Source organism: Betta splendens, chromosome 15 (genome assembly GCF_900634795.4).
Source record: "Betta splendens chromosome 15, fBetSpl5.4, whole genome shotgun sequence".
Classification (NCBI taxonomy): Eukaryota; Metazoa; Chordata; class Actinopteri; order Anabantiformes; family Osphronemidae; genus Betta; species Betta splendens.
This window is the reverse complement of record NC_040895.2, coordinates 6362683-6386206: the sequence shown is the minus strand read 5'-3', so window position 1 is coordinate 6386206 and position 23524 is coordinate 6362683. Positions and strand designations below refer to the sequence as shown.

Here is a 23524-nt window from a genome sequence, read left to right as displayed (position 1 = left end):
ACAAGCAAAAAGCATATTACACAATTCAAACAGGCAAGGACAGTAAATCGTTCAGCCAGGGCGGTAACTCCGTCCGCCGGTTGGTCTCTGTGTCAAAAACAAACGACCCAGTTAATCGATTGGTGACGCAAATTTCCCGCCGTCACTTCTGCAATTCCGTTTGTAGAGAAACCAAAAAAAAAGCAGTTTTACTGTTACTTTGGGGTATTTTATATTTTTCCGGCGTTTGTTCTTAGCACACGATGCCGTCCACACACGACTGGATTAACAACCCTCTGGGTGTTGTTGAAGGGATGTTTGGTAAGAGACACACCGGAACTTAACGTAAAAACGCGTGAACCTAGTTTGTTAGCTACATGGCTGCTTCCCAAGCTGCCTACATTCATACCAAGCTAGCGACATGTGATGAGCTGGTCGTGCTTTATTACCAGTCGTTCCGAAACAACTAACTAATTCAACTCCAGTGGTGCCGACTCCAACTCATTTTATCTTTAAACAGCTTTTGTTATACTTGAGTTTGAGCTGGAGACTTGTGTGCAAATGCACGCCACACGCTCATGTGTTTAAAGTAGTTTTAAATCTTAAATCCGAACCACCAATAAACTCTGCTTTGCTGGGGTCTGTTTAACGTGTATCACCCAATGAGTCGGTTGATTGGCTTGATACAGTGGAACATACGTCTTATGTTATGTTCACCTTGTAATAAGTAATATTCTCGTTTTGATATTTTAGCTGCTTCTCTGGGCAATACTAACTTAGCGTGGGAGGCAAAAGCAGTTGAATTCTTCAGAGACAGGCTGAAGGAGAAGGATGCTCATACCTGGGTAATGCATGTCTAATGTCCTCTCAACGTGTACGTCACACGGATGCAAAATACAAATAACATGCGCTCTTACGTAACAATCGCCTTCGTTGTGGTGTAGGTTCCCTCTTTGAATGACATCCCTCTGCATTACCTGAAGCCAAACAGCCTGGTCAAGTTCCGCTGTTTAATCCAAGACATGTTTGATCCAGAGTTCTATATGGGAGTCTACGAGACTGTTGATCCTGCTACAAAGGCTAAGGTAAGTGCCTTACTGTGCTCCTCTGTGCACCCGTTTGCATAGGTACAGTCACCTCTTGTGCCCAGTGTTGGTCCTTTGCATGTCATCCTTTGATCATCTCATATTACTGTGTGACTGTTCCCAGGTGCTGCAGTGTGGCAAGTACAAAGATGTGACAGAAAGCGGGGTATGCTCTGTAATCCAATGAATCTGCAAACGCCTCAGTTACCCACTGACAGTGACTAAGATATTTATCTCCAGGTGGATTTTAACTCCAAAAGCACTGTGACTGCAGAGAGACAGACGTTCTACTGTGTGCCGATCCCTGGTGAAAATCCCTGGGTGAAAGAGATATCCTCACCCTGTCACCGTCCATCATGCAATTTCTGCACAATGTTAAACACACGTCTTTATAAGAAGCATGGAAGATGTGTGGGGATCCTTTTGAACTGCCCTCTAGATTTCCTTAATCCTGTTGCACATCTATGCCAGCTCCAGTCAAGCAAGAGTGATTCCTTCCACCTCGTACGTGCCGAGCAGGCAGAAACGAAGCTACGAGGAAGACGACGACGATGTTGATGACATGGACACACAGCCGCAGAAACAGAGGGAGCCGCATTGTAGTATGTGATTCACTAGAGATACATAACTTTGTGCTTAATCTCCTGATTCAGCATGTTACTTACAGAGGCTACATGGAAAAAATCTGAACAAATTTCTTATGTGCAATTTACAATGAGAGTAGACATTGTGTTAAATGCAGTCTGCGTGTTCGGTCTCTGCAGGTTCTAATGTTTCCACGGAACAGCACGGCAATGGTGACTGTAAGCGGCAGGAGACAGAAGCGCCAGCCAGGCAGCCAGCGTCTGCCTCCCATCTCAACCTTAACTTCCCTCTGCCAGGAGAGAAAGGCCCTTCCTGCTTAGTCAAGGTAGGGCATGGGAGGTGTTCACCTTGTTTTTTTATGACTATAATATGAAACCCAACACAGTTATGTTTCCTCTAGTGAAATGCTCGTGATTCCATCAATGCTTGTCATTGGCAGGTGTACGAAGACTGGGACAGTTTTAAACTGAACGACATGCTAGAAGTCTACGGCATCCTCTCTGTCAGTCCTGCTCTCAGTGCGCTTGCTGATGAAAAGTGAGACACACAAGATTAAAGTCTTTCTGGTGGTGATCAACCTGGTTGTTACTCATTCTCAGTATGTCCACACAGAGACGCCTCCTCGTGTGTCCTGGACCCAGCAGAGTGCATGGAGACTGCTGAGGAGCAGAGAGTGCACAGTCCACCGGCCTCGCTCGTCCCTCGTCTCCACATGATCTGCGCCAAGTCACTTCCTCACAACAACCCCCTGTTGCCTTCTGCCACATTAGAGGACAACAGTGCCTGTAAGGACAAACAGTAGAGTATGAATGATGCACTTACGGGTTCGGCTGTTTTGTCGTTGGACACTAACACCATTAGTTGTGCACAATTTAACATATCAAATATAGAGACATTAGTGTTGAACCAATGTGTGAGTCAGGACTTAATAATGCAGCAAATGTTTCCCACCGTGTGAAGGAGCAAATAGTCACAGAAGCATGTTACATCTCTGTCTTTTCTCCTTAGTTTTATCTTCCTCCTTGAGTGAGATGGCGTCTGTCAGGGAAGAGCTCCTGGCATACCTCACCCATGTTCTCCTCGGAGACACCCTGGCTGCTGAGTACCTCATTCTGCACCTCATCTCTAACGTGTACGTATCAGATAAAAGCACAGTCTGTCATTTAACAGCTGCCTTTGTCTCTCAAGTTTTTCATTCGTTGTGTTGGATTATCTTGCAGATACTCGAGACGAGATGTTCTTCCAATGGGCAAATTCACCTTGAATATTAGTGGATGTCCCATGGTCAACTCTTACACTGAACGCCTCTACGAGATCATACGCCAACTCATTCCTTCAGTGAGTAAACGTTGTCACTCAGCCAGTTCAGTTTTAGTTTTGTATTGGAGTGAAGGTCTTATTTTTCTCCCAACCTGCAGTCATATTATCTGGGCATGAGCCTCCAGAACATGAACCAGATGTGCTTAGTGCCAAAAAAGGACTATGTGGCTAACCGGCTAGTGAGTGGAGCCCTGCAGCTAGCCAGAAACACCTCCCTCTTCCTGGATGAAACCCAGCTGGAGCAGGGTCAGCTGGACACAACAGGTGAGGTTTCTAGAAACCGTGAGCCCAAGACACTCAGAGGACAAACTCTGCAACCTGCAGACCGTCGACTGAGCTAACACTAACCCGGCTGGATCCTCTTCTATGTTTATGTTTTGTGTGGTAGGTGTGCGTAACGTCACAGCTCTGGGCAACTTGATCTCGTGGCAGAAGGTTGACTACGACTTTAACTACCACCAGATGGAATTCCCCTGCAATATTAATGTGCTCATCACGTCTGAGGGCCGCTCTCTGCTGCCGGTGAGCACAATGAAGCACGAGGAGTTAAACCTCAGGGCTAAAACTCAGCCCAATCCTCCCCTGGTCTGCACCCCATGTCACACTACCTCGCCCTCCCAACCTAGTTGGAAGTGGTTAGGTTTCCTCCAGCCTCTCATGAGACCCGGCAGTGTCAAACGCTGGAGGTTGTTTCCAGCCTGCGTCATGCTGTCCTCCCAGCCATTGGCTGGCCACTGCAACCTCTCCTGCAGGCTGGGTCTCACGCTGTTGAGAACAGGCCGAGGAATGTGCTGTGTGCTATTCCTGTGCGTTAGTCTAATGGGTTGCCATGGCGGCAGCTGTGTGCCACCGGAACAATCCTGGGAGTGGCGTCGGGCTTGACCATCTATTAGTCCTGCACTGAAGGGCAGCACGCTGTAAACAACTCCCAGGGTTGATTAGAAGTCAAAAGTACGCGGCTTTGTTTACTTGAAGAACTACTGACTGATGAGCAGCTGGGGAGTCAGGCTGATCAGAAATTTCAGGGTCACCTCCCTCCCTTTTACACAAGACGTGACTGAGTTTTGCATAGCAACACTGCATGATTCTGTTTCTATATCTGTTTCCAAAGTTCTCCCCTGGTACATTGTCAGTGTTTATCTTTTTACAGTCAGACAGTCGGATACACCTACTGCCTCAAGTCACACCGCCTCACATAGAGGAATATGTCAGCAGCATCCATTTGCATCAGCCGGCTTCATCACAGCTGAACAAGTTCAGAATGTACCTGAGTGTGGCTCGGGTGCTGGACTACAGCATCTCGGATGAAATGACAAAGGTGAGACATCCTGTCATCAACAGTGTTTGTGCTTATGCTTAAGAGTGGCTACTTTGCACCAGTTTCATGCACATCAGTCATGTGTGTCCTTGATGGACAGTAACTGGTCTGTATTTGTGTAATGCAGCATGTGCATTAGTGTGTCTTAAGTGCTTTGTCCTTTTCCGATGTCCTCAGTCAGTTGAGGACGACTTTGTAGATATGAGGAAGGACGACCCCCAGAGCATAACTGCTGAGGACCTCCACAGGATGCTCATCGTGGCGCGGTGAGCTGATTAATTTTACTTTGTCTAGTTATTGGACAAGAAGTCATAATGAAAACAGCTAGCTATAACATAATCAGGATGATGATGTCTTCATGTGTCACTGCAGCCAAATTAATAATAGGCAAACAATTTGAGTTGTTTGTCTCATGGACTGAGTGATCAAACGCTTATGTGATGAGTGTAACCTGAGTATTTGGAGCCTGTAAGTGCTGAGTAGGACGTGACTATGACTCCGTCTGCAGGTTGCAGTCCCTGAGCCTCGGACAGACCTCTCTGTCCAGAGACAGCTGGCTGAGAGCCAAACACATTGAGATGCTGCGGAGTAGTCGACTGGAGCAGCACAAGTGTGTCAATGGGAACGAGCCGTGATCACACTGGCACTGATTACATAGCTTTTGTTTTTCCTTTTGATACATAAAATCTTTGTAATAAAGTTTTCATACACAATGTAGTTCAGAGTTTTCAACCTTTTTACTGTACTGATTTGAAGATGTAAATATTTTCACTTGAGTAAAGGCATAGTTAAAGTTCCTTAAATACACACAGGGATGAGGCATTACCTTTCTATTACTAAATAATTTTCACCTATACGTAAATAAACTTATGACGTCTGAAGACTTATTTTCCTACCGTGCAGTGTCTTGTTAGTATACAAAAGACAAACATGGATATATTAACATTTTATTCCAGTGGAATATGTTCCTAAACAAATAGTTTACAGTGCACTTTGTTATCAAGTAAAACACCCAAAGAGGATAAGAATAAATAGGTTACTTTAATATACAATACAATGTCAGTACACCATGGAAACCTTGATGGTAAAGAGGAACAACAGGGTCACAAACATTCAGATGCAATGGTACTTATGCTAGAAAATGTGCTTAAACAGTGCAAATCAAATGGTTTTAGACCTGGTGGCACATGATGTCTTGTCATAAGCCAAGGTCTTAAAGGTCAGGGAGAACAACCAGACAACAAACAAAGAGGTGGTTGCAAAAGCACTTGGTGTAAAATCAAAAAGGAAAAAGCACACCCAGCAAATATGAAATCAGAAATGACTACATCGTTTGCATATAAAAACCAGACACCAGCACTCTAGCCTTGTTTTCTCTATCTGGAATGTTGAGGATCACTGCTCCTTTAGGTTTAATACAGCCACTTTAGGAGAAATCACGCTTCTCTCTACTTGAGAACTGCTCCAGTGTATTCAATTCTGAACAAATTTTAAATAAAAGAAATACTCTGTAATAAAAGTCTGCATCGCAGCGATCACCTTAAAGCTTTGGCAGCACCACTCACGAGGAGCACCTTCTGTAACTATCACTGGAGCTCCAGCACAGCAGCCCAGGCTACTGTACGCTGTAAGTCAGATGATAATATAGGTCACACATTATCTGCTGGTCAGCGGAATGAAGGAAACAGAAAATGTAACAACAGTTGTGATGTGGGACACTTTATCTTGAGATATTTCAGCTTCAGGAAAACCAGTTGACATAAAAAAAGTGACTTCAGTTCAATTATGTCTTTTGGAGGACAAAAACAGGAACTTCCAACCAGTCCCTAGGGAGTTAAACACCTAATATTCAAAAGGAAACGCTAACAGAAAATGTACAATGTCGTTTTTACAGCTTGAAAGCACAGAAATATGAGTCGGAGCGATCCTAAGTACCAGCAGCAGCAGGGATGCTCAAACACACACACACACACACACACACACACACACACACACAGTACAACAACACACACCCAAAGCTCTCGGAATATTTCTAAAACTTCTCACTGACATGGAAAATGTATGTGCCGGTGCATGAAATGTCCCAAGATAAAGCTGGATGATGTACAGTTACCCTGAAAATAAGTTTTAATACAGTACGCTACATGTAACATGTAAGAATGGAGTTAAAAAGGTAGATTTTGCCATAAATACCTGATATACATAATCCCACATCAATTCCCTGTTAAGGCAAATATGCTTTCGGTTTGGGGGAAGTGCATAAAGCGTCAATGTGTCCAATAATTGCATATATACCTACTATATACTACTCTCCATGCAACGTCCATGTGCAACGCTGGCCAAGAACTTGGGTCAAACAGAACCTCAGTTAAATAGTAAAACCATTTGCAGAATAGTTATTTCAAGACATAAATCTATCAAGAGCAACTCCAACCAGCTGTTCTCTGCTCATTCGGGACAGTACTGGGCAATCTTCAAAATAGAATAAACATTACCTCTGAGCATATTCAGCTGCCACCCTGCCGTCCATACAAAAAGCTGAAGGGAGGGGTCCACGGGGGACGGATGAACATACAATACTCACTGTACACGTTAACAACCAGGATACTGTTACTAAGGGCTTGTGTGGTCTTATTTCTATAGTATATCTTCTAAGGTTCACTTGACAACATTGATATTACATAAGTTAACCGTTGTCTGGCTAGTCCGGCTATACAAGGGGGAATAGTTGACACAACTGTCCTTTGGGAGTCACGCACGAACATTTGGTCGGATCCCACGACTGCTATCACGAGGTCACGCGCGCCATTGAGTGATGTGCACGTACAGGATGACGCGCTCAGCGTTGCAGCTAACGCGAGCGCTGTGGGGAGCAGAGCGAGTCTGTCGGACCGAGGACAGCCACATGTTTACATGCACGAGCACTGTGCGCTCCGTGCTCACTAGCCGCAGGCTCGAACTCACGCGTCGCCATCCTAATGAGATCATCAAAAGTTGCCTATAAAATGATTCATGTGGCAGAGGCAGCATTTCTGATGCTCATCTGGCTCACAGCTCTGGAACACATTACGACCAGTTCCCATTTTGTACCCTCTCTTTTGTACTAGGTATTATTCTGAGACATTACACCAGACATGTCATCGTATCACCATTTTGTGCTTTCCGTGGAAGGAATACACTGATAAGAAGGACATTGGTATAAAAACAGGATCTGGAGCCAAACAGCGACTCTAACCAGCATCAGACACGTCAGGTCAGTTTCTTCCTAAGACGGAGGGAATCCCAAATGTTGTGCATGTAAACATGGACACTGACAATGTTGGGTTTCACTATATACTATACAGGAATTATCATTACGTGACTAAAGGGCAAGTTTAGGAGCGCATTTCTTGGCTAAGTAGTAATGCTATGTGCAAGCTTTGGCTACTGCTAACGTAGATAAAGATTCTACACATCGCACTGCTACGAGGAGAAGCACTAGATCTGAATGATCCTGGTCTGGCACTGTGTAAACATTGCCTTCAGCTCGCTCGCTTGGGTCTCGTTGACTGCTTCCGGCTCGGGGCTCTTCTGTACCTTTGCCACCGCGAAGTTGATACCCTGGGTGAGTCCGGCCTGGGTGAGGCTGGCCACCTGGACCATGGAGCTCTTGATCTTGGCAAAGGGGGAAACAACCCTGCTGCCGTTGCTGTCGGCGGGCGAGGGGCCGAGGCTTCCCTCCGTCTGTGAACACAGGCTCCTCTGAGAGCCCCCTGACGCTGCCGAGCTATGTTTCTGGACGGTGAGGAGGCTGGAAGTGGAGGTAGTGGACTGGACGTCTAGCTGGGATGGTCTGGGGAGCTGGGGCTCCTTCTGCTGATGCTGGAGCTCAGAGCTCGGATGCTTGTCTGAATCTGCTGGGCATTTTTTGTGCTCAGGCACCAGTGGGTTAATTAGGGGCTGAGCAGCTGCCGGTTGTTCTCCAAACACCTCATCAGGTTTGGTCTGTGCATCTTGGATGAACTGGTGGCAGTAGGCATCAATTGGAGTACCAAAGTCAATGAGGATGGCTTCCTCAGCCACGGAGACGGCCCCAGGGGATTTGTCGTCACTTACGTGAGAGAAGCTCTCCAGCGTTCCGTCACAGCCAGTGACCCGGATGACGGAGGGGACATTTAGCTCCACGCTACCGATAGACTGGGAGCGGCTGCCCAGACGTGGGTTAGATGCTACGATTCCGCAGCTGGGCAGCACATAGTCCACATTCTCCAAGGAGCCAGAACACGGGTGGTCTGGGTCTGAATTATAAGAATCAGAGTCGTCTGACATTTCAGAGTGCTCATCGCCGATGTCCTTCAACACCTTTCCTGTGCCCGGGGCATTATCTGATGTCTCTAAGCTGCTGTCTGACTTCCACAGGTTGACATGCATAGTTGGTTTTAGGAAATTGACCTTTACGTCAGGCTTGGAGAAGTTGCCCAGCCTCCCAAGTGGCTTAAAGGGTCCAATGTTCACGTTTGTCTTGGTCTCCTTGACTTTCTGATTGAGCGAGGAAAACTTGTTGAGCAAAAAGCTTTTGCCTTGAGCCAAACCAGAACTACCCTGGACCTGATGAGCCAGTTTGTTCTGGATGCCCATGATGTCCTCGTGAGGTTTACTCTGTCGCCTTGAACACAAATAAACACGAGTGAATTAGACACAGATGCAAGTGTTACATTCAATCAAGTCTGGAAAGCCAGCTGAATAATACAAAGAAACAATAAAGCTAAATTGTTAAATTACTGCTCACCTCTCCAGCTTCTTTTCAACGACAAGCAAGTCCAGCCCCGTGGACTGCTTTGTTATGCGAATCATCTCAGCTATGCACTGCAACGTGTCTGAAATACATCACAAAACAAGTCTTAACCGGTATTCAGATTTGACAGCCTAAACACAACAATGAACTGAATCCTACCTTTCCCATCATCTTCAGGATTTCTAGTCGCTGCTCTCAGCGTGTGAAAGTATCCACTTGTCTCTTGATTCCTGTAATGCAGTCGCATGCAGCAATACTTTGGCTTCCCAAACAGAGTGGGCTCCGGACCTGATGCACACAAAACGCAAAGACTCAACTCAGGTCTCCCAGTTTTACTCAAGTGTTTCTTGGCATTAATCATGAAAAGCGGAAATATTGCTGAAAGAAACTGTTGAGTGACTCATTGAGTGCACGAAAACCAAACTTCTGCTTCGCAGCTAACTTCATACCAATTTCAATCTTTTCCAAACCCTCTAAATTGAGGCGCTGGTATTGGTTAACTTTATCCGCTTCCTCATCGTAGCTAGAAGGAAAGAAATAAGACTCTTAGTCCAAGTTATTCCACAAAAGAAGGCATTTTGGTAAATGTAAAGACAGACTTACTAAGCTATGTAATAGGCTTTGTCAGACAGAAGCAGCAGAACATCCACATCTTTGTTGGTTGCATCAATGAGGCTAAAGGGAAATAAGAGAGTGTGTCGTAATAGGGACGTTAAATTGTTCCAAAGTTACTCCCTTGTATTCAGGAAGGACCCCAGGCCACTAACCTCATGTCACAGTTGATGAGGGCCCACCCACCATGAAACCTCTCGTCGTCTGGCAGCAAAAGCTGCATGTAGGTCTGCAGCAGGAGGCTGACCTGCTCCTGAGCGCCCCTTTGGCTCTCTTTCTCCTTCTCCTCGTGCTCTTTCTCTTTACTGAAGATGGAGTAGAGGTCCTCGGTTACTGGCAGGCCCATCATTAGGTCTGCAGGGAGAAGAGCCAGTCACCAAAAAAATTTCAGCTATTGTTTGTGCTCACTCGCTTTTACAGCAGTATTATCTGTCTGTTTTTCATACTGTACCAATGACTGCTTGTCTGTAAGCGTCCCTGAAACGGTTTAGATAGTAGCGGTTGGCAGAGTTCACTCCATCCTTCATCACACCGGCCAGTTTCCTCTCCCCGGTTCGAGTGAAGTCCCCCTAAAGCAGACAGGACTGTTAAACAACGCCTTCTGGGTCAACGTTGCAAAGAAGCCCATGATCAGAGACCAGAAAAGACACAAGCCGGCAGAATGTTACCTTTAGGGCTGCTGTGCCTGCGTACTGTTTGCTGATGGTGTCTCCATTGTTGGCCCACATGATCTGATAGATTTTGTAGCACTTGGGAGGCAGAGGCTGCTCTGGAGGCATCACACCCAATTTTTTCAGCTGCCGGAAAGAAAAACGTACGAGTAGATGTTTACAAGTGTGAGTAGGTTGTGATGATTTTATATATAAATATTATAATGACAATGCTGGACTTTTTAAAGGTTGTTAAACACCTGGGTTCATAATCAAGAGAGCTAGTCTTCAGTTTCTGTAGTGCTGTACAAGCAATAAAAGGTGTGCCGTTATCATTTGCAATCCGATTAACAAATACATGCAAATACTAGTCACCTGCTGTACAAACATGGGCCGACTTCCTACAAAGTACGAGACCATGATATGTACTGCTTAATGAATCTGATGTACCATATATGCACCTCATAAAACATGTCGGCAACATTTATGACAATATTTTGTATAATTCTGTGATGATGATTCTTCCAGACGAGTAAAAGCATCCCACCTGTTGCTCCATCACCACTCGAGCAACTGCAGCTTGGACCACGTTGGTCCTGTCAAGACAATCCATACAGTTGACCCTGAAGATTCCCTCCTGCTTGCAGATGACACCCGCTTGGTCCACCCTGAGAAATAAAACACAGAATATGATGCACTCATATTATCACCCTCATAAAACCAAACCCAGTACCAAGTCAGCATCTACTTTTATTCCATAATATAAAACCAATCAAGTCCTAGTGCTCATGCTCTTAGTACTTCTCTTCCAAATAAATGTGACACATTGTATATGTCACTTACCATGCCCACTTCGTGTCAGTGATGATATCAGAAATGGCATCTGTCAATATCTGAACGTTTTCGAATTTCATTCCTCGGCTGAGAAACACAAAAAAGAGGAAGTTAAAGTATTTCATAGACATCATTTTGCTTGTACATATCGGGGGGGGGAATCAATTTCTCACCAGTGCTCGTGAAAGTCAAATGACACGTATGTGAGATTTGGGTTGTTGTAAAGCAGGACTTGCTTCATATATGCATCACCGATTATCTTCTCTCGTCCACTTTGATCCACTAAGTTAACGATGACCTGAAAAACACAGTAGAAACTGTTGTCATTTAGTCACACAAACAATCTGTCCATCTTCACAATAATGCTATCACAGTATTCTAAGGTTTACGAAATATTATGACTGATCATAAACTATATTTACAGAGGCCATCAATGGGGTGATGGAGAACAATTTTAGTTACCACACAAGAACCTCTATCAGAACCACAGTTAGAACATTTAAATCAGTGCAGCCGCACTTTTAATATGACAAATCCGCCGCATGCAAAGAATCACACACACAAACCTGCTTCTTGTAGAGTTTGAGCTGCTCTTCAAAGTGAGCAGCAAAAAAAGCCATGGTCTCCTTCTCCCCTGAAACAAAGGAAAAACAAGTATACAAAGGGTTTTCACATAACCACATCTGAATAACAATATCTATGCACTTATGTAACATAATGGAGCGCCACTGACCTTTCTCTAAGCGTGGTCGGGGGTTGTAGCGATACCCTGCCTGGCTCCAGAAGACAGGTACAGAGCCACGAGTCTGCACGAAGGACAGAGTGTGGCTGTGCACGTGGATCAGCTGCTCTGTCTCCACGTAGTTGGCTACGTGTCCGTCTGTGTCCACCCCTCTGCGTTTGTACCGCATCCCTTTGGCCAATGACAATACATGAGCACATCTCTGATTATTTACATTACACATTATACATCAACTGAAGAGACACATATATACAAACAATATTCATTTTGGCTGAATAGGACTTTTCTCTAATTCACACTGACAGTAATTTATTGCTTTACCTGCTCGATGGCGGCTCCGCCTGGAGATAAGGGCCACAGTGAAACGGGGGTGGATGTCATCGACGCAGGTGACCTCCTGCGGCGGGGTCTCAGGGCTGCTTCTCTCCTCATCCGAGGTTTCGTTGTAGTTCACGACCAGTTCCTCCACCTGTACAAAGCCCTGAATGATAGGTATCACCCAGAAGTCGGCCTCTGGGACCTGCACCGTTCAAAAAAAACAAGATTTAAAATCAGCTGGCCAGAGCAATAAGCAAGTGTAGGCATAAGTGTGATTGAATCATTTACTTTAAGGTCAGTGAGGTCTTGGATCATGTGCTTGTTCCAGAAGAAACGATCATCCACCTTTAACAAAGACAACAAGCAACACTCTGAAGATGTTTAGACAGGATAGAAATGTTAAAACAGGGCAGCCGGTCTTTTACTAACCTGTTTCCACAGGGGCAGGCTGGACTTGTCTGAGTCTCCCTGTCGCTGCACGCTGTTGGTCAGGTCATACGTCATGCTATAGTAGAAGGAGTCGGAGTCCATGAATATCTTGTAAAGCTCATCCAGCAGCCGCCTCTCCAGCCGTTCCTTCTCTTTGTTTTCCTTGACCTGGAAAGCAGGGGAATACTGGGTTGGGTGGGTGGAAGGAGAAAAAGCAGTAGGGTGGAAAAAAGCAATGAAAAAGAAATCCCAAGAAAACCTCAGAGAAATAAAAAGGTAATGCATAGTTTGAATGTTTAGCGTAAAAATACCTTTTTCTTGATGGGCACAGCTACATTAGATTTGATCTGACTAAAAGTTTTCATCAAAAACTTGGAGTCGTCAGGAGACGGAGCCAGCTTCTCTGGTTTGTCGATTCCAAAGTGATGCTTCTTACACAGCTGAAAAAGAGGCGTTTCAATCAAACCTTGGCAACAAAGCCTAATAGCACAGGATTCAGATGTAGTATATATCTATCGATAAAGTTGTAGAAACATGAGTGAGACTGAAATTCGTTTTCCTAGACTAGTACGGCACATATCTAAAGGTGGAATGATCGCTCTTCAGAGAAAGGACACCACATAAGGGAGGGGTCTAGAAGCCGAGCCAGTACCAACCATCTATTCTCTACTTACTCACTTGATAATATTCTGTCTCATCATCAATGAAGCTCCCCTGAAAGACTGAAATCTTAGCAAAGGTCAACATCCTTTGAGCTCTGTTACAGCAACGTTATGCAATTCAAGACCAACAAGGTGACAACAAAAGATCGACGCATCTCAAACTCTAAGATAAACTCAATTTGCTGAACTCTCAGCCCATGTTCAGGATGAATTACACGCTGACGTAACAACAGTATTCTCTAGAATATAACAATTTAACTTCATTTCCAAGTGCTTTTACAATGACTATATGAGGAACTGAAAGCAACACTGTAATTAAAACCCAAGCACATAAAACTGCCTTCTCCTGTCTCTTTCCCAGCATTAGTATGCACACCTCCAGCTCCAGCTCCTGGGGCTCTTCGTCTGACAGAGGGATGACAGCTATCTTGGTGATTTTGTAGACTTTATGGTTGCCTGGTAAATGGCCCACCAGCGCTTTCTGCCGGATTAAGACGAGGCCGAGAGGAAGATCTGCCAGAAGGGAAAAAAAACAGAGAGGGGGGAGTAGCATCAAGGGTGTAGGATTCCTCACATTCTGAAAGGTGTGAAGGAAGCAGCTGCACACCAGCCATCAACTACAGATTTTTTTAATAAGGCAACAGAAGACATCTGGTAAATAAATATTTAAATCATACTAATAAATGTAATTCATCAGAAAACTATCATTGTCAATATATTTTCCCATGAGGTCTAATCTCACCATCCTATTCTGATGTGCACAGACATACGCAGTAAACAAAATCACATTCTCCATCAATTGAATCCTTGCCATCAGCTCACTCCTCTTCATAACTGCACACGTTCCAAAGTGTTTTTACACTGTTTTTTTGCACCTCTGCTGGTGAGTAAGAAACACACCAAGTGCTGGCTGATCTGGTGAAGTCCACCGCACACAGGCAGCAATCCTGGCAAGAATGCATCTCCTCAGAGTCTTCTTCTCCTCCACTCACCTGTGTGAAGCTGTATTTTTCCGATCACGCCTTCCACCAAACCCAAACACACTGGATTCCAGGCCAACAGCAGGTCGGTTGCTGCAAAGAAAACATGGAAACGAAACGTGAGAGAAGGATGAAAGGGCGACATATGAGCGCGAGCGAGGCCTTATGGTGGTCACTTGGCTTGTGTTTTCATGTCCAGAAGTGTGTCCAGTCAGTGAAGTGTTTATATTACAGTAAGTGCTTGAACCTCAGTTAACCAGAATGTATGTCAGTCATGGTTGGACGATTTCCTGTCACTAACCTAAAGCTTGTTCTTTTTACCCAGTAAAAAAAAACGCTTGCCACTAGTGGTTGTAGCACAGATAAAGGAAGTGGCAATGGCATACACACAAACATCTGACTATATCTGTACCAGTCTTGTAGCACGGTTATTCTTAATGAACACAAAAACAATTGGCATGAGGAGGAAAAGGCTGTGCAGAACATCAAGTGCAGGCAGCCTCAAACAATGACTCTTCCTGTTGTACTAGACAGAAATTTCCATGTAGAGAGGAACCCACAGCGAGGGACAAGCACAACAAACAAAAGCAACACCTCGGTTGTGTAACGTGTAATATTGTGGAAATACTTCGCTGTTGTGCCTGAGAGCGAAGTGGAAACCGGGCGAGGAGTGGAATCCCTTTTTCCAATTAAATAATGAAACAGTGGTGCAACTGAAAACCTGTTCAGGATGGGTGCACCGCGACACCACTTCCGCCGACACAGAGGACGTTCTCGAGCCTCCTGCTGAAACGGAGAAAACTTTCCTTTTGGTCTGAGCACTGAGCTGATGTCTTTCCTACAGCGCTTCATTCATTGGGGAAGGACGCCTGATTCTTTGTGCACACTATGAAATAAAGCACTAGGACTAGCACTCACTTCTTCAAACCAAGCATAAAGTCAGGGGCCACTTTTCATACCTGTATTCATCAGGTCATACCTTTAACATACGTATACGTAATAACTCGCCTTATTATACAAAGTTATGATTACAGAACAGTATTTGACAGCTGGTTCTGTTACTGTCACCACCTTTCTTACAGTGTAAAGACGACCCGAGGAGCCTGATCTAACTTTCAGAGTGTGACCTAAGAAGCCAGGCATGAACTTTGATGCCTGTTTGGGGTGTTGGCATTCCCGGAATGAAAGCTTCAACGCTGGTTTCAAGCTCCGGCAGTGGTTCCTCCAACCACTTCTGCTTGCTCTTAAGCAGAAAGACTGTTTTCAAACCAGATGGGCGATTTAAACGAGTCAGATTATGACATTTGCTAGTGGGATAAAAGACTGAGATTGGACTAACCCGTTCAGGAAGTTTTAGACGGACGGTGACAGTATGAGTCAAATAACGCTTGTCAGCTCGAGACGGGCCACGAAACGCGCTGTTTTCGTGTGGTTCCAACGGGCAACACCGCCAAATGTTACTTTCAGGTAAATGGCCGGCTGCTGCGGGCAAAGCTGGCATCCAGCGACGCACGTACGTACCCGCTTTGACCGTCATTGTCCCATCCTTCCGGCTGCACCACAGCGCCCGGTCCCCGCTCTGGAGAATGTAGTCGTCTTTGGCTTGAAACAGCTCCATGTTGTCCCTTTACGTTAGCGGAATAAGCAGCGGGCTTAGCAGCCAGGTACAGGTAGCTATCGGCTTCCACGTCTGGGAGGGCGCGCGCAGCTAGCCGGACGGCTACTGGCTAGCTCGCTTCCCACAGGCTGGTGATCTACGGTAGCTAGCTAGCTAACGAGCGAGCTAGCGCCAGCGGCGGCGGCTGGATGCGCGTCCGATTTGCTTATTCCATATCTACACATACTGATGGTAGAATTCACGTTCTAGTCAATATTCCCTCCCGGCACTCGTGCTACAGCGAATGAATACATATACGCGGCAATGAGTGGGGAAAACGTCCCGGGCGGCAGCCGCTGAGCGCCGTTCAAGACGCAACCGAGTTTCCTGCTCCAAACAAAAACACGTGACGTGACTTATCGCCGTCATCGCCGGTGAACAGGTACACAGCAGAGAACATCATCGTGCCCAAGTGTTTATATGATTACAGCAATGTTCACCTGCAGGTACGGCGTTGCTAAATGTGGAGGTGTGCAGAGATTATATGAAATATAATCTAATTTATTTTTCCCACAACAGCTTGCAGCTTTTTATAGAAAGTGTGATATTTAGCCTAAATCCCACCAGCTGTTGTTCGGTGACAGCATAATGCAGGTGAGCCAGATGTATGTGAAATTAAAGACTAAAGCAACTGTATATTGAACAAAAAAACATTATTTTGTACATGCGTTTGGAATAAAATATACCACGTGAGTATTTTGGTATGCCCCACGTACATAGGCGTGAGGTGACAAAAACGTTCTCATGCTGTGACTCACTGGGGCCCTGACGTAAAAGGGAGCAGCTGTCAACCTGACTCTCAATTTTACATTTGGAACTAACCCCGACAGCAGATAGTTCACGTTCAAGTCAGCATTTGACTTTGGCTCATTTTGTGGGATAAGGGCATTTCATAAAGAAAACAATAATAGGATAGAGCCGATTTCAGACACTCTGAGATATAGCATGAAACATATAGAGTCCTAAATAAGAGAGAAATAAAACAATCTGTCTGAATTTGTGTGAATCAAAATATGAGTCACAGTCCATGTCAAATACATTTTATTTCCAACCATACGAATGTGACTGACTTGCTTTCAACAATGAATCAGCCTGCTGCCCGCAAATCAGGATCAACAAAAATCCACAATTTGACTGTGGTTTACAAATGACTTATGATCGTGTAACAGATTACCATAAAAACAGTTGGGCTAATCATAAAAGTAATTTAGGACCGTTATGGTTTCTTGCACTACATCTTTTACTCAGCAAATAAAACTGTGTTTCGGGCTTTTAGACCATTTTGGGTTAGTGTTAGTACAGATTGTGGCTTTGGTAGCAATACATGGACATTCTGTTATAGCACAAAGTGCTGATTGTCTCTCGTCTCAAGTAAGGTACACCGTCTCACCTCCTTTTGTTTTTACACATTCATAAATGTACCAAAATACTATATATTGATATAAATACTGATATATTGATTTGAAACAACAAATAAACCGATGCACATACTAACACTCAAACACATCAATCAAAACTAACTGAAGTGCTGCTCACATCTCAGCAGGAAACGTTTCATTGATGGCGAAGTGCAAAGACAGCGAAATCAGCAATGCACCAAAAAAGCAGCATATATTAAACGTCTTCACTGTGCCTTGTGACAAAGCAGCTATAAAGGAGAAAATGCTTTCCTGCTGATGGAGGTTTGCAGTGAGATCTGCTGTAAAGCCCCGGTGTTTGCGCTCGAGTAATAGCGGATGTGCTGACTCGCTCGAGGAAAGCTCTGTACAATATTTGATCGAGACGAAAGGCAACGACATGGAACATTTCTTAAGAAAATACTTCAGCTTTTCTTCGTTTTATTGATAAAGGCCTCTTATTCAAATTTGACCAGATATTGTTGTCAACACTTGGATCATGACAGCTGTCTGAATGTGAAGACATTGGCACAACATAGAAGGCAACAACATTGGCTTGAGAAACTTAATTGCACTGAGATACTATCAATTATGTGCTTAATGGCAGGAAATAGCAAAAGTGTTAATCAATGCATGCAACTTCCACAAATGCTGTTGACATAGGAGGAGGAGAGTGAGCTGGAGTAGATCTGTTCAAATCAAATACCCAGCAGCTTGTCCGTCGCTCCTCTTGCTCACACTCGGTGCGGTCATTACAATATTTCCTTAGCCATCTCTACATTCTCCGTGGTGATCATGCTGGGGTCTCCCTTTTGCGTCAGGTTGTCCCCCTCCATCGCCGCGTCGCTAGCAGGCTTGGCGCGCTGCTCGTCCAGTTGTTCCAGTTCCTCCAGTATGTTCTGAACGCGGCGGACCCCGTCCCGTCTGGCCTGCCGCACGTCCGCGCGACCCTCCGGGTCGACCGAGTCCAGCGCTAGGAGCTCTTTGGTCAGCAGTTCTTCCAGTAACAAGTATTTCTTATCATTTTTCTTTCCGCTAAAACATTTCACCTCCTGCTCCAGCTTGGCGACCCGGTCGACTATCTGCTGGACTTTAGTCAAGCCCGGATGGACTGGGCACTGGGGAGCTGGAGCCGGTTCGGCCTCCGACTTCGCAGGTGGGAACTCCGGCGATGGAGCGGTTCTGTCCGGGCCCTCTGGTTTCGGAGGTATCTGAACTGTGATGTCGGACGTGTGCTGCTGCTGCTGCGGCTGCTCCGCTCTCTGTGGCGGCTGGAACTGCTCTGGCTGCTGAGGCTGCGGAGACGTCGGCGGCGCCGCGTGCTGGTGAGGTGGAGGATGCTGGACGTGCTGAGGCTGCGGAGGCTTTGGGACATCGGCGTCTGTGTGCATGGGCTGAGGGAGCTGCGGGCTCTCAGGTTTCGCCTGAGTACACTGTTGTTCCTGCTCCATTTTCTGAGGCGGGTCTCTTGTGGCGACATGTGGCTGATACGAAAAAGAAATCATCAGTATTTGTCACAATCTAAGTGAGACAACCCTCAACCAAACTGCAATGGATATTTAAATAAAAGCTAAGAAGCGATACATGGAAGTCAAGTTACCAGTGGCCGTTCTCCCAGCACTTGTGATATGACAGGTGACTGGCTTTTCACGTGAGGTGGGAGGTGTACAGATGCAGCATCGCGGTGCTGTGGAAACAGTATGGGAGAAGCCCTTTCTCGCGGCGGCTGCATCGCGGCGGCGTAGCCAGGCCATTCGTCCGACTGGTGGCGATGGAAGGGCTGCTGGTGCTCCGGGTAGGGGACGCGCTGGGAGTACACGGACGGGTTCAACTGAGGCTGCATTTGGGTCTGGCCTCCTCCACCCTCGTGGATCACAGGGATGGGGATGTAACCCGCCTGGAGACCAGTGCTGCTGGGCCGCGAGGGCTGGTGATGTGGGGCAGGATACACCTAAACCATAAAACAATAAAACTAATTGTCAAAACTCAGCATACAGATAATTAAACATTGAGGATATGCTATTCTCCGATGTCCTACCTCTGCTGTTGGTGAAACAGGTGAGCTGACCTTTCCGGGCTCGGCGGGACAGCTCTCTGAAGGGCCATGCAAAGGTGAGCGAGGCCTGCAGTGGAGCCCCGGCGTCGGGGACGGCGTCCGCCTGTCTGTGCGGACGGTCTGCGCTGTGGATGGCTGGATGTAGGAGTAACATGGGTGCTGTGGCTGCCGCATGTCCGCGCCCTCATGGAAGACTGGGATGGGGACGTAACCCGGGCGCAGGATGGGGTGCTTCATCTCCCTCACAAACGTCTTCTGCGTGTCCTGAGGGCTTGGTTCTGGTGGTATGTTGGGTCCATTTGCTGACACTTCTCTGACCTGAAGCAAAGCCAACGACATAAAGGTCTTCAAAAAGTCTGTTCTTGTCATCTATTTGCATTGCAAACTGCAGGAAAGTAAACAAAGCAAATACAAAGACATGTATTAGCATGAATTTAAAATACTGTAAGAAAATATTCTCTGTCTTTGATCATTACAAGGGTCATAGGTTAAAATGTGACATTTCCACAGGGAGATGTCAAAAATATGACCTCGCTGAGGATTTGACAAATGCAAATACACTCTAGGGTTGATTCATTGCTTTTTCCAATCAGATTTAAAGTAAATACCTTGGTTTTTAGACTCACCAAATTAGCACAATCTCTAAACAAACTAGTTATTAACTAATCATCATTAAGTTGTTAGGAGTGGGAAACAGTGAAACCCCTGTCTGACAACTAAAAGAAAGAGCCAACACTTCTTTTTGATTTTTTGTGCAGGCACCTTTCACAGATTATAGATGAATATTTGTTTCAGTCAACGTACACTCTACAGCTCTATTCTGGTCCAGTCTTGTGAAATAGATTATCATTATTCCCTGAATATATTTAACACAGGAACAAGTTCTAAGTTGGGACCTGCAGTTTCTGGAACTCAATCAATGTTACTGTGAAAGAATCCTGTTTTAAATTTTCATTAGAGTAGTTTTAATAATACTAGTATATTGTTAATAATGACTACGCACACCTTCCACTGAACGCTAAGGCTTAGTACAAGCAACAGGTCTACGAGCAGTTCAGCACTTTGTCAATGATAAATGCGAGAAGCGGTCGAAGTCCCTACAGGAGCTTTCAAAAAAATACCGTTAGCAGAATAAAACCCGCATTTGCACACGGGGGACATTTTCCCCTCAATACAAAAGTTGTGAACGACCCTTTGCCCTCTGCCGTTTCCGTGTGGGACGCTGCACGCCGCCAGCACTACGGCACCAATTTTATCCCCCGACAGCTGTGTCTTTCCAGCAGATTCTTCGGGACACTAACTTTGGACGACGGCGTCTCTGCCCGAGACGAACGCTCGGCAGCTGGCGGCCTGGCGGAGCCCGCTCCGGCCCACGGGCGAGCTCCGTGGAGCCTCGCGTGTTCCCACGGCGCGCACGAAACGCACCCGACGGGCGGCCGCTCGGTACCCGCTCCGCGGGCCGACGCGAACCGGACCTGCCTCGGTCCATGTACGGGAAAAAGTTTAACGCGAGCCGGACGTCGCGGTGCTTTCTAGCGCGTTATTAAAATAGTAGACGCTGCGCGGGTGAAGCCGTTTCATTCTGCGCGGTGAGTCACCGAGTAATAATGGCATTAGATCATAACTCGGGGACATAACGGACTTGATCACCCGTTATAACAGGCTTATGAGCTGTCTGTGAGGGGGAGGCGGCCGTGCCAAACAAGGCCTATAGAAAACAAGATTAATATAGACGCGGGCGGCGCGCGGCGCTCCGGCCGCGCTGGCGGCGTGACGGGCTGAAAAACCGACGCGGCTCGACGCAAAAACGCAAGTTTCGCCCGCGGTCGCCGACGGCGTTCGCGGGGCAACTTTGTCCCACCTTTTTCGTGTCGTGTCGCGGGTCATTCCAGGTGGTCGTGCGGTTGTTGTGATCCACGAAGAAGGGCCATCCAGTCTGGGGGTCGATCTTCACCTCCCATCCGAGGGGGAGAGGCTCGTTGTCATTATTTGCCATTGTCATTATCGGCGACTGCGTCTTCATGCCGTTCACCTTGCCGGCTGCCGAGTACTGAGACATTTTATATAGGCGGCGGACGCTTTAAAGAATCCTTCAAGTGACGTGGAAAAGTGGGCTGGAAGTTTCTCGAAATAGCAGGGTTAATGTCGGGGGCGGACGGCGCTGCTGGATACGGTGGCACGGGCTCTCAAACCCCCCAACATAAACACACACCGAACCTCGGGTCTGCGTGTTTTCCTCCCGGGAGCCCCGCTGCTGCGGCTTTTTTCTCTGTGCACGGGAATATTAGCACAATTTTGCCGGGACCCCCCTCTGTGACGTCTACACCCCGGACCCCACTTAACAAACACATTTGTTTGTAAAAGACAAGGGAATCCCAAGCTTTTTCATCAATAAAGGTTCCCCAAAATAGATGTGCCCGAACTCCCACATGAAAAATCTTGTCCAAGGCTTCTTAAGTCTGGGTTTTGCTATAATTTGGTTCACTATTATGTAAGTGTGGTGGTGTGATAGTGTGGGCACAGTGACACTTCTAATGACAGATCTTCCTTAATCACAGACTTAGCCAGTTCAATCTCATACTACCAGCCAAATGCTACTGTAGTAAAATCATATTTAACCCAGCAGGAACCTGACTACAGTGGCTTTGTTAGTTTGGCCACTGCATTACAATCTCATTGATTTCTGTAGTTTAACAGGTGTTTATAAAAATACTAACACATAGAAGAATAAATTAGCTACATGTTATAATTTTGGAGGGATTCTTGTAGATTATTATAGTGTAGCGACAGAATAATGGAGGAAAACAAGAATAAAAAACGAATCATCACCACTCTCCTAAATTTCAGTCTGCATTTAATGACACATTTCTAACTGAACAGTTCCAGTGATCTACATTTCTCACTAACGAGCCCTCCAGAAATAAATCCAGTGATAAATGACTGGTAAATGATGATGAGTCCCTTTATTCAGTGATGACTTTCTTGTCAGAATATTCAAGCACATGTTACCAGCTGGCCAGGACCAAGGGGCAGATCTGTCTTTTGCAAACATAGGAGCAAACACTGACATAATATGTGTCTGTTAGTCACGCCACCCTCTTAAATACACTCCGGAATTGTGTGAAATTGAGAGAAACCTCTGTTGCTCAGTTCAAATTAGAGACACTAATCCTTTAGCTCTCCAATGTAGAAAAGACACTGTAGCAGACAGAAATAGAAGCTTACAAACATATTCAAAGACTCATCTCAGCATTTTACCCTTTTTCTGTATATGGCCTTGAGTCCCATGATTCTTCTGCTTTTTTTCAGATAAAAGTTAAAATCTTTATACCATTTATCTACACCATTGGCCAGAATGCCTGGTGATGCAACAATGGGTGCATGATTAATCATTAAAAATAAAAATACTCTCAGAAGTAAATCAAACTCCTGCCTCTTGTGTTGCTTTGATTAACATCAGCTGGTTACTGCATTTTATTATTACTGACAGAACACAGTCATTTTGTTAATAGTGACAGAATAAAACACCTTTGCTACAGTGTACATTTGAAATAGAAAACTTGCTAGCATCTGTGTGTCTGTCCCATCACTTACCTCACTTGCCTAGTACAGCTGCGTTTCACTGTTTTTATCCAACAGACCTTTACTATATACAGTGTTGCTATGGATCTTTTAGTTTTATTCTGATGTCATATAGTATACACAGTTTTACAGCGCGTCCTTTGATAGACTGGTGACCTGTCCAAGGTGTACGTACACCTGTTGCCAAGTGACAGCTTAAAAAGGTTCAAGAAACTCTTCTCTTATTCTGGACATCTTAATTCTGGATAAGTGAAGCATCTTGGCTCATCCTACTCTGCTAAACTAATCCTGGCCTATTCCGTTGCATGTTGCCAAGCCAGGATAAGAAGTAAAAATTAGTTGTTTAATTTATGAAGTTCATACGTTTATTTATCTATGTAAATCTACGGTATAATAATTAGATCAACGTACATGGTATTAATATATCGACAAACATGTCTGGCCACAAAAGAATCTGTGATCAAAACCAGCTCCACTTCAAAATAAAGGTCTTTTATTCAAAATGCAATCAGACATTCCCTGTGTGGTAAAAAAAATCACTCAC

General features: G+C 45.5%; 3 protein-coding genes and 1 long non-coding RNA gene across 7 annotated transcripts; 2 read left to right on the top strand and 2 right to left on the bottom strand.

The window, feature by feature from the left end:
* Window positions 1-116: 116 nt before the first annotated feature.
* Window positions 117-5084, top strand: mcmbp (minichromosome maintenance complex binding protein). Its single transcript, XM_055502216.1, has 16 exons — window positions 117-300; window positions 733-824; window positions 924-1064; window positions 1189-1230; window positions 1305-1396; window positions 1527-1666; window positions 1829-1974; window positions 2089-2186; window positions 2262-2434; window positions 2658-2781; window positions 2870-2987; window positions 3068-3233; window positions 3358-3491; window positions 4120-4287; window positions 4465-4553; window positions 4796-5084. The coding sequence occupies exons 1-16, from the start codon at window positions 243-245 to the stop codon at window positions 4920-4922; spliced, it is 1908 nt and encodes a 635-aa protein (XP_055358191.1). The 5' UTR covers window positions 117-242; the 3' UTR covers window positions 4923-5084.
* A 136-nt stretch (window positions 5085-5220) lies between these two features.
* Window positions 5221-16266, bottom strand: inpp5f (inositol polyphosphate-5-phosphatase F). Of its 2 annotated transcripts, none has more exons than XM_029127802.3 (20): window positions 15810-16266; window positions 14301-14381; window positions 13685-13821; window positions 12958-13086; window positions 12647-12832; window positions 12506-12562; window positions 12221-12419; window positions 11891-12070; window positions 11724-11791; window positions 11331-11455; window positions 11167-11244; window positions 10871-10991; window positions 10342-10470; window positions 10125-10242; window positions 9829-10027; window positions 9665-9736; window positions 9511-9584; window positions 9221-9349; window positions 9056-9143; window positions 5221-8932 (listed from the first exon to the last, which is right to left on the bottom strand). In XM_029127802.3, the coding sequence occupies exons 1-20, from the start codon at window positions 15904-15906 to the stop codon at window positions 7765-7767; spliced, it is 3435 nt and encodes a 1144-aa protein (XP_028983635.1). In that variant the 5' UTR covers window positions 15907-16266; the 3' UTR covers window positions 5221-7764. The 2 variants fall into 2 exon arrangements, with proteins under 2 accessions (XP_028983635.1, XP_028983636.1); XM_029127803.3 differs by having other exon boundaries at window positions 12647-12814.
* LOC129602991 (uncharacterized) lies at window positions 15607-18543 on the top strand. Of its 3 annotated transcripts, none has more exons than XR_008692510.1 (3): window positions 15607-15755; window positions 18164-18329; window positions 18404-18543. It is a non-coding gene; the product is annotated as an uncharacterized LOC129602991 (long non-coding RNA). The 3 variants fall into 3 exon arrangements; XR_008692509.1 differs by having other exon boundaries at window positions 15609-15801; XR_008692511.1 differs by lacking the exon at window positions 15607-15755 and adding an exon at window positions 16200-16327.
* On the bottom strand, window positions 16970-23446 carry bag3 (BCL2 associated athanogene 3). The gene is made up of 4 exons (XM_029127808.3): window positions 21260-23446; window positions 19381-19716; window positions 18943-19293; window positions 16970-18826 (listed from the first exon to the last, which is right to left on the bottom strand). The coding sequence occupies exons 1-4, from the start codon at window positions 21455-21457 to the stop codon at window positions 18095-18097; spliced, it is 1617 nt and encodes a 538-aa protein (XP_028983641.1). The 5' UTR covers window positions 21458-23446; the 3' UTR covers window positions 16970-18094.
* Between the last annotated feature and the right edge of the window lie 78 nt (window positions 23447-23524).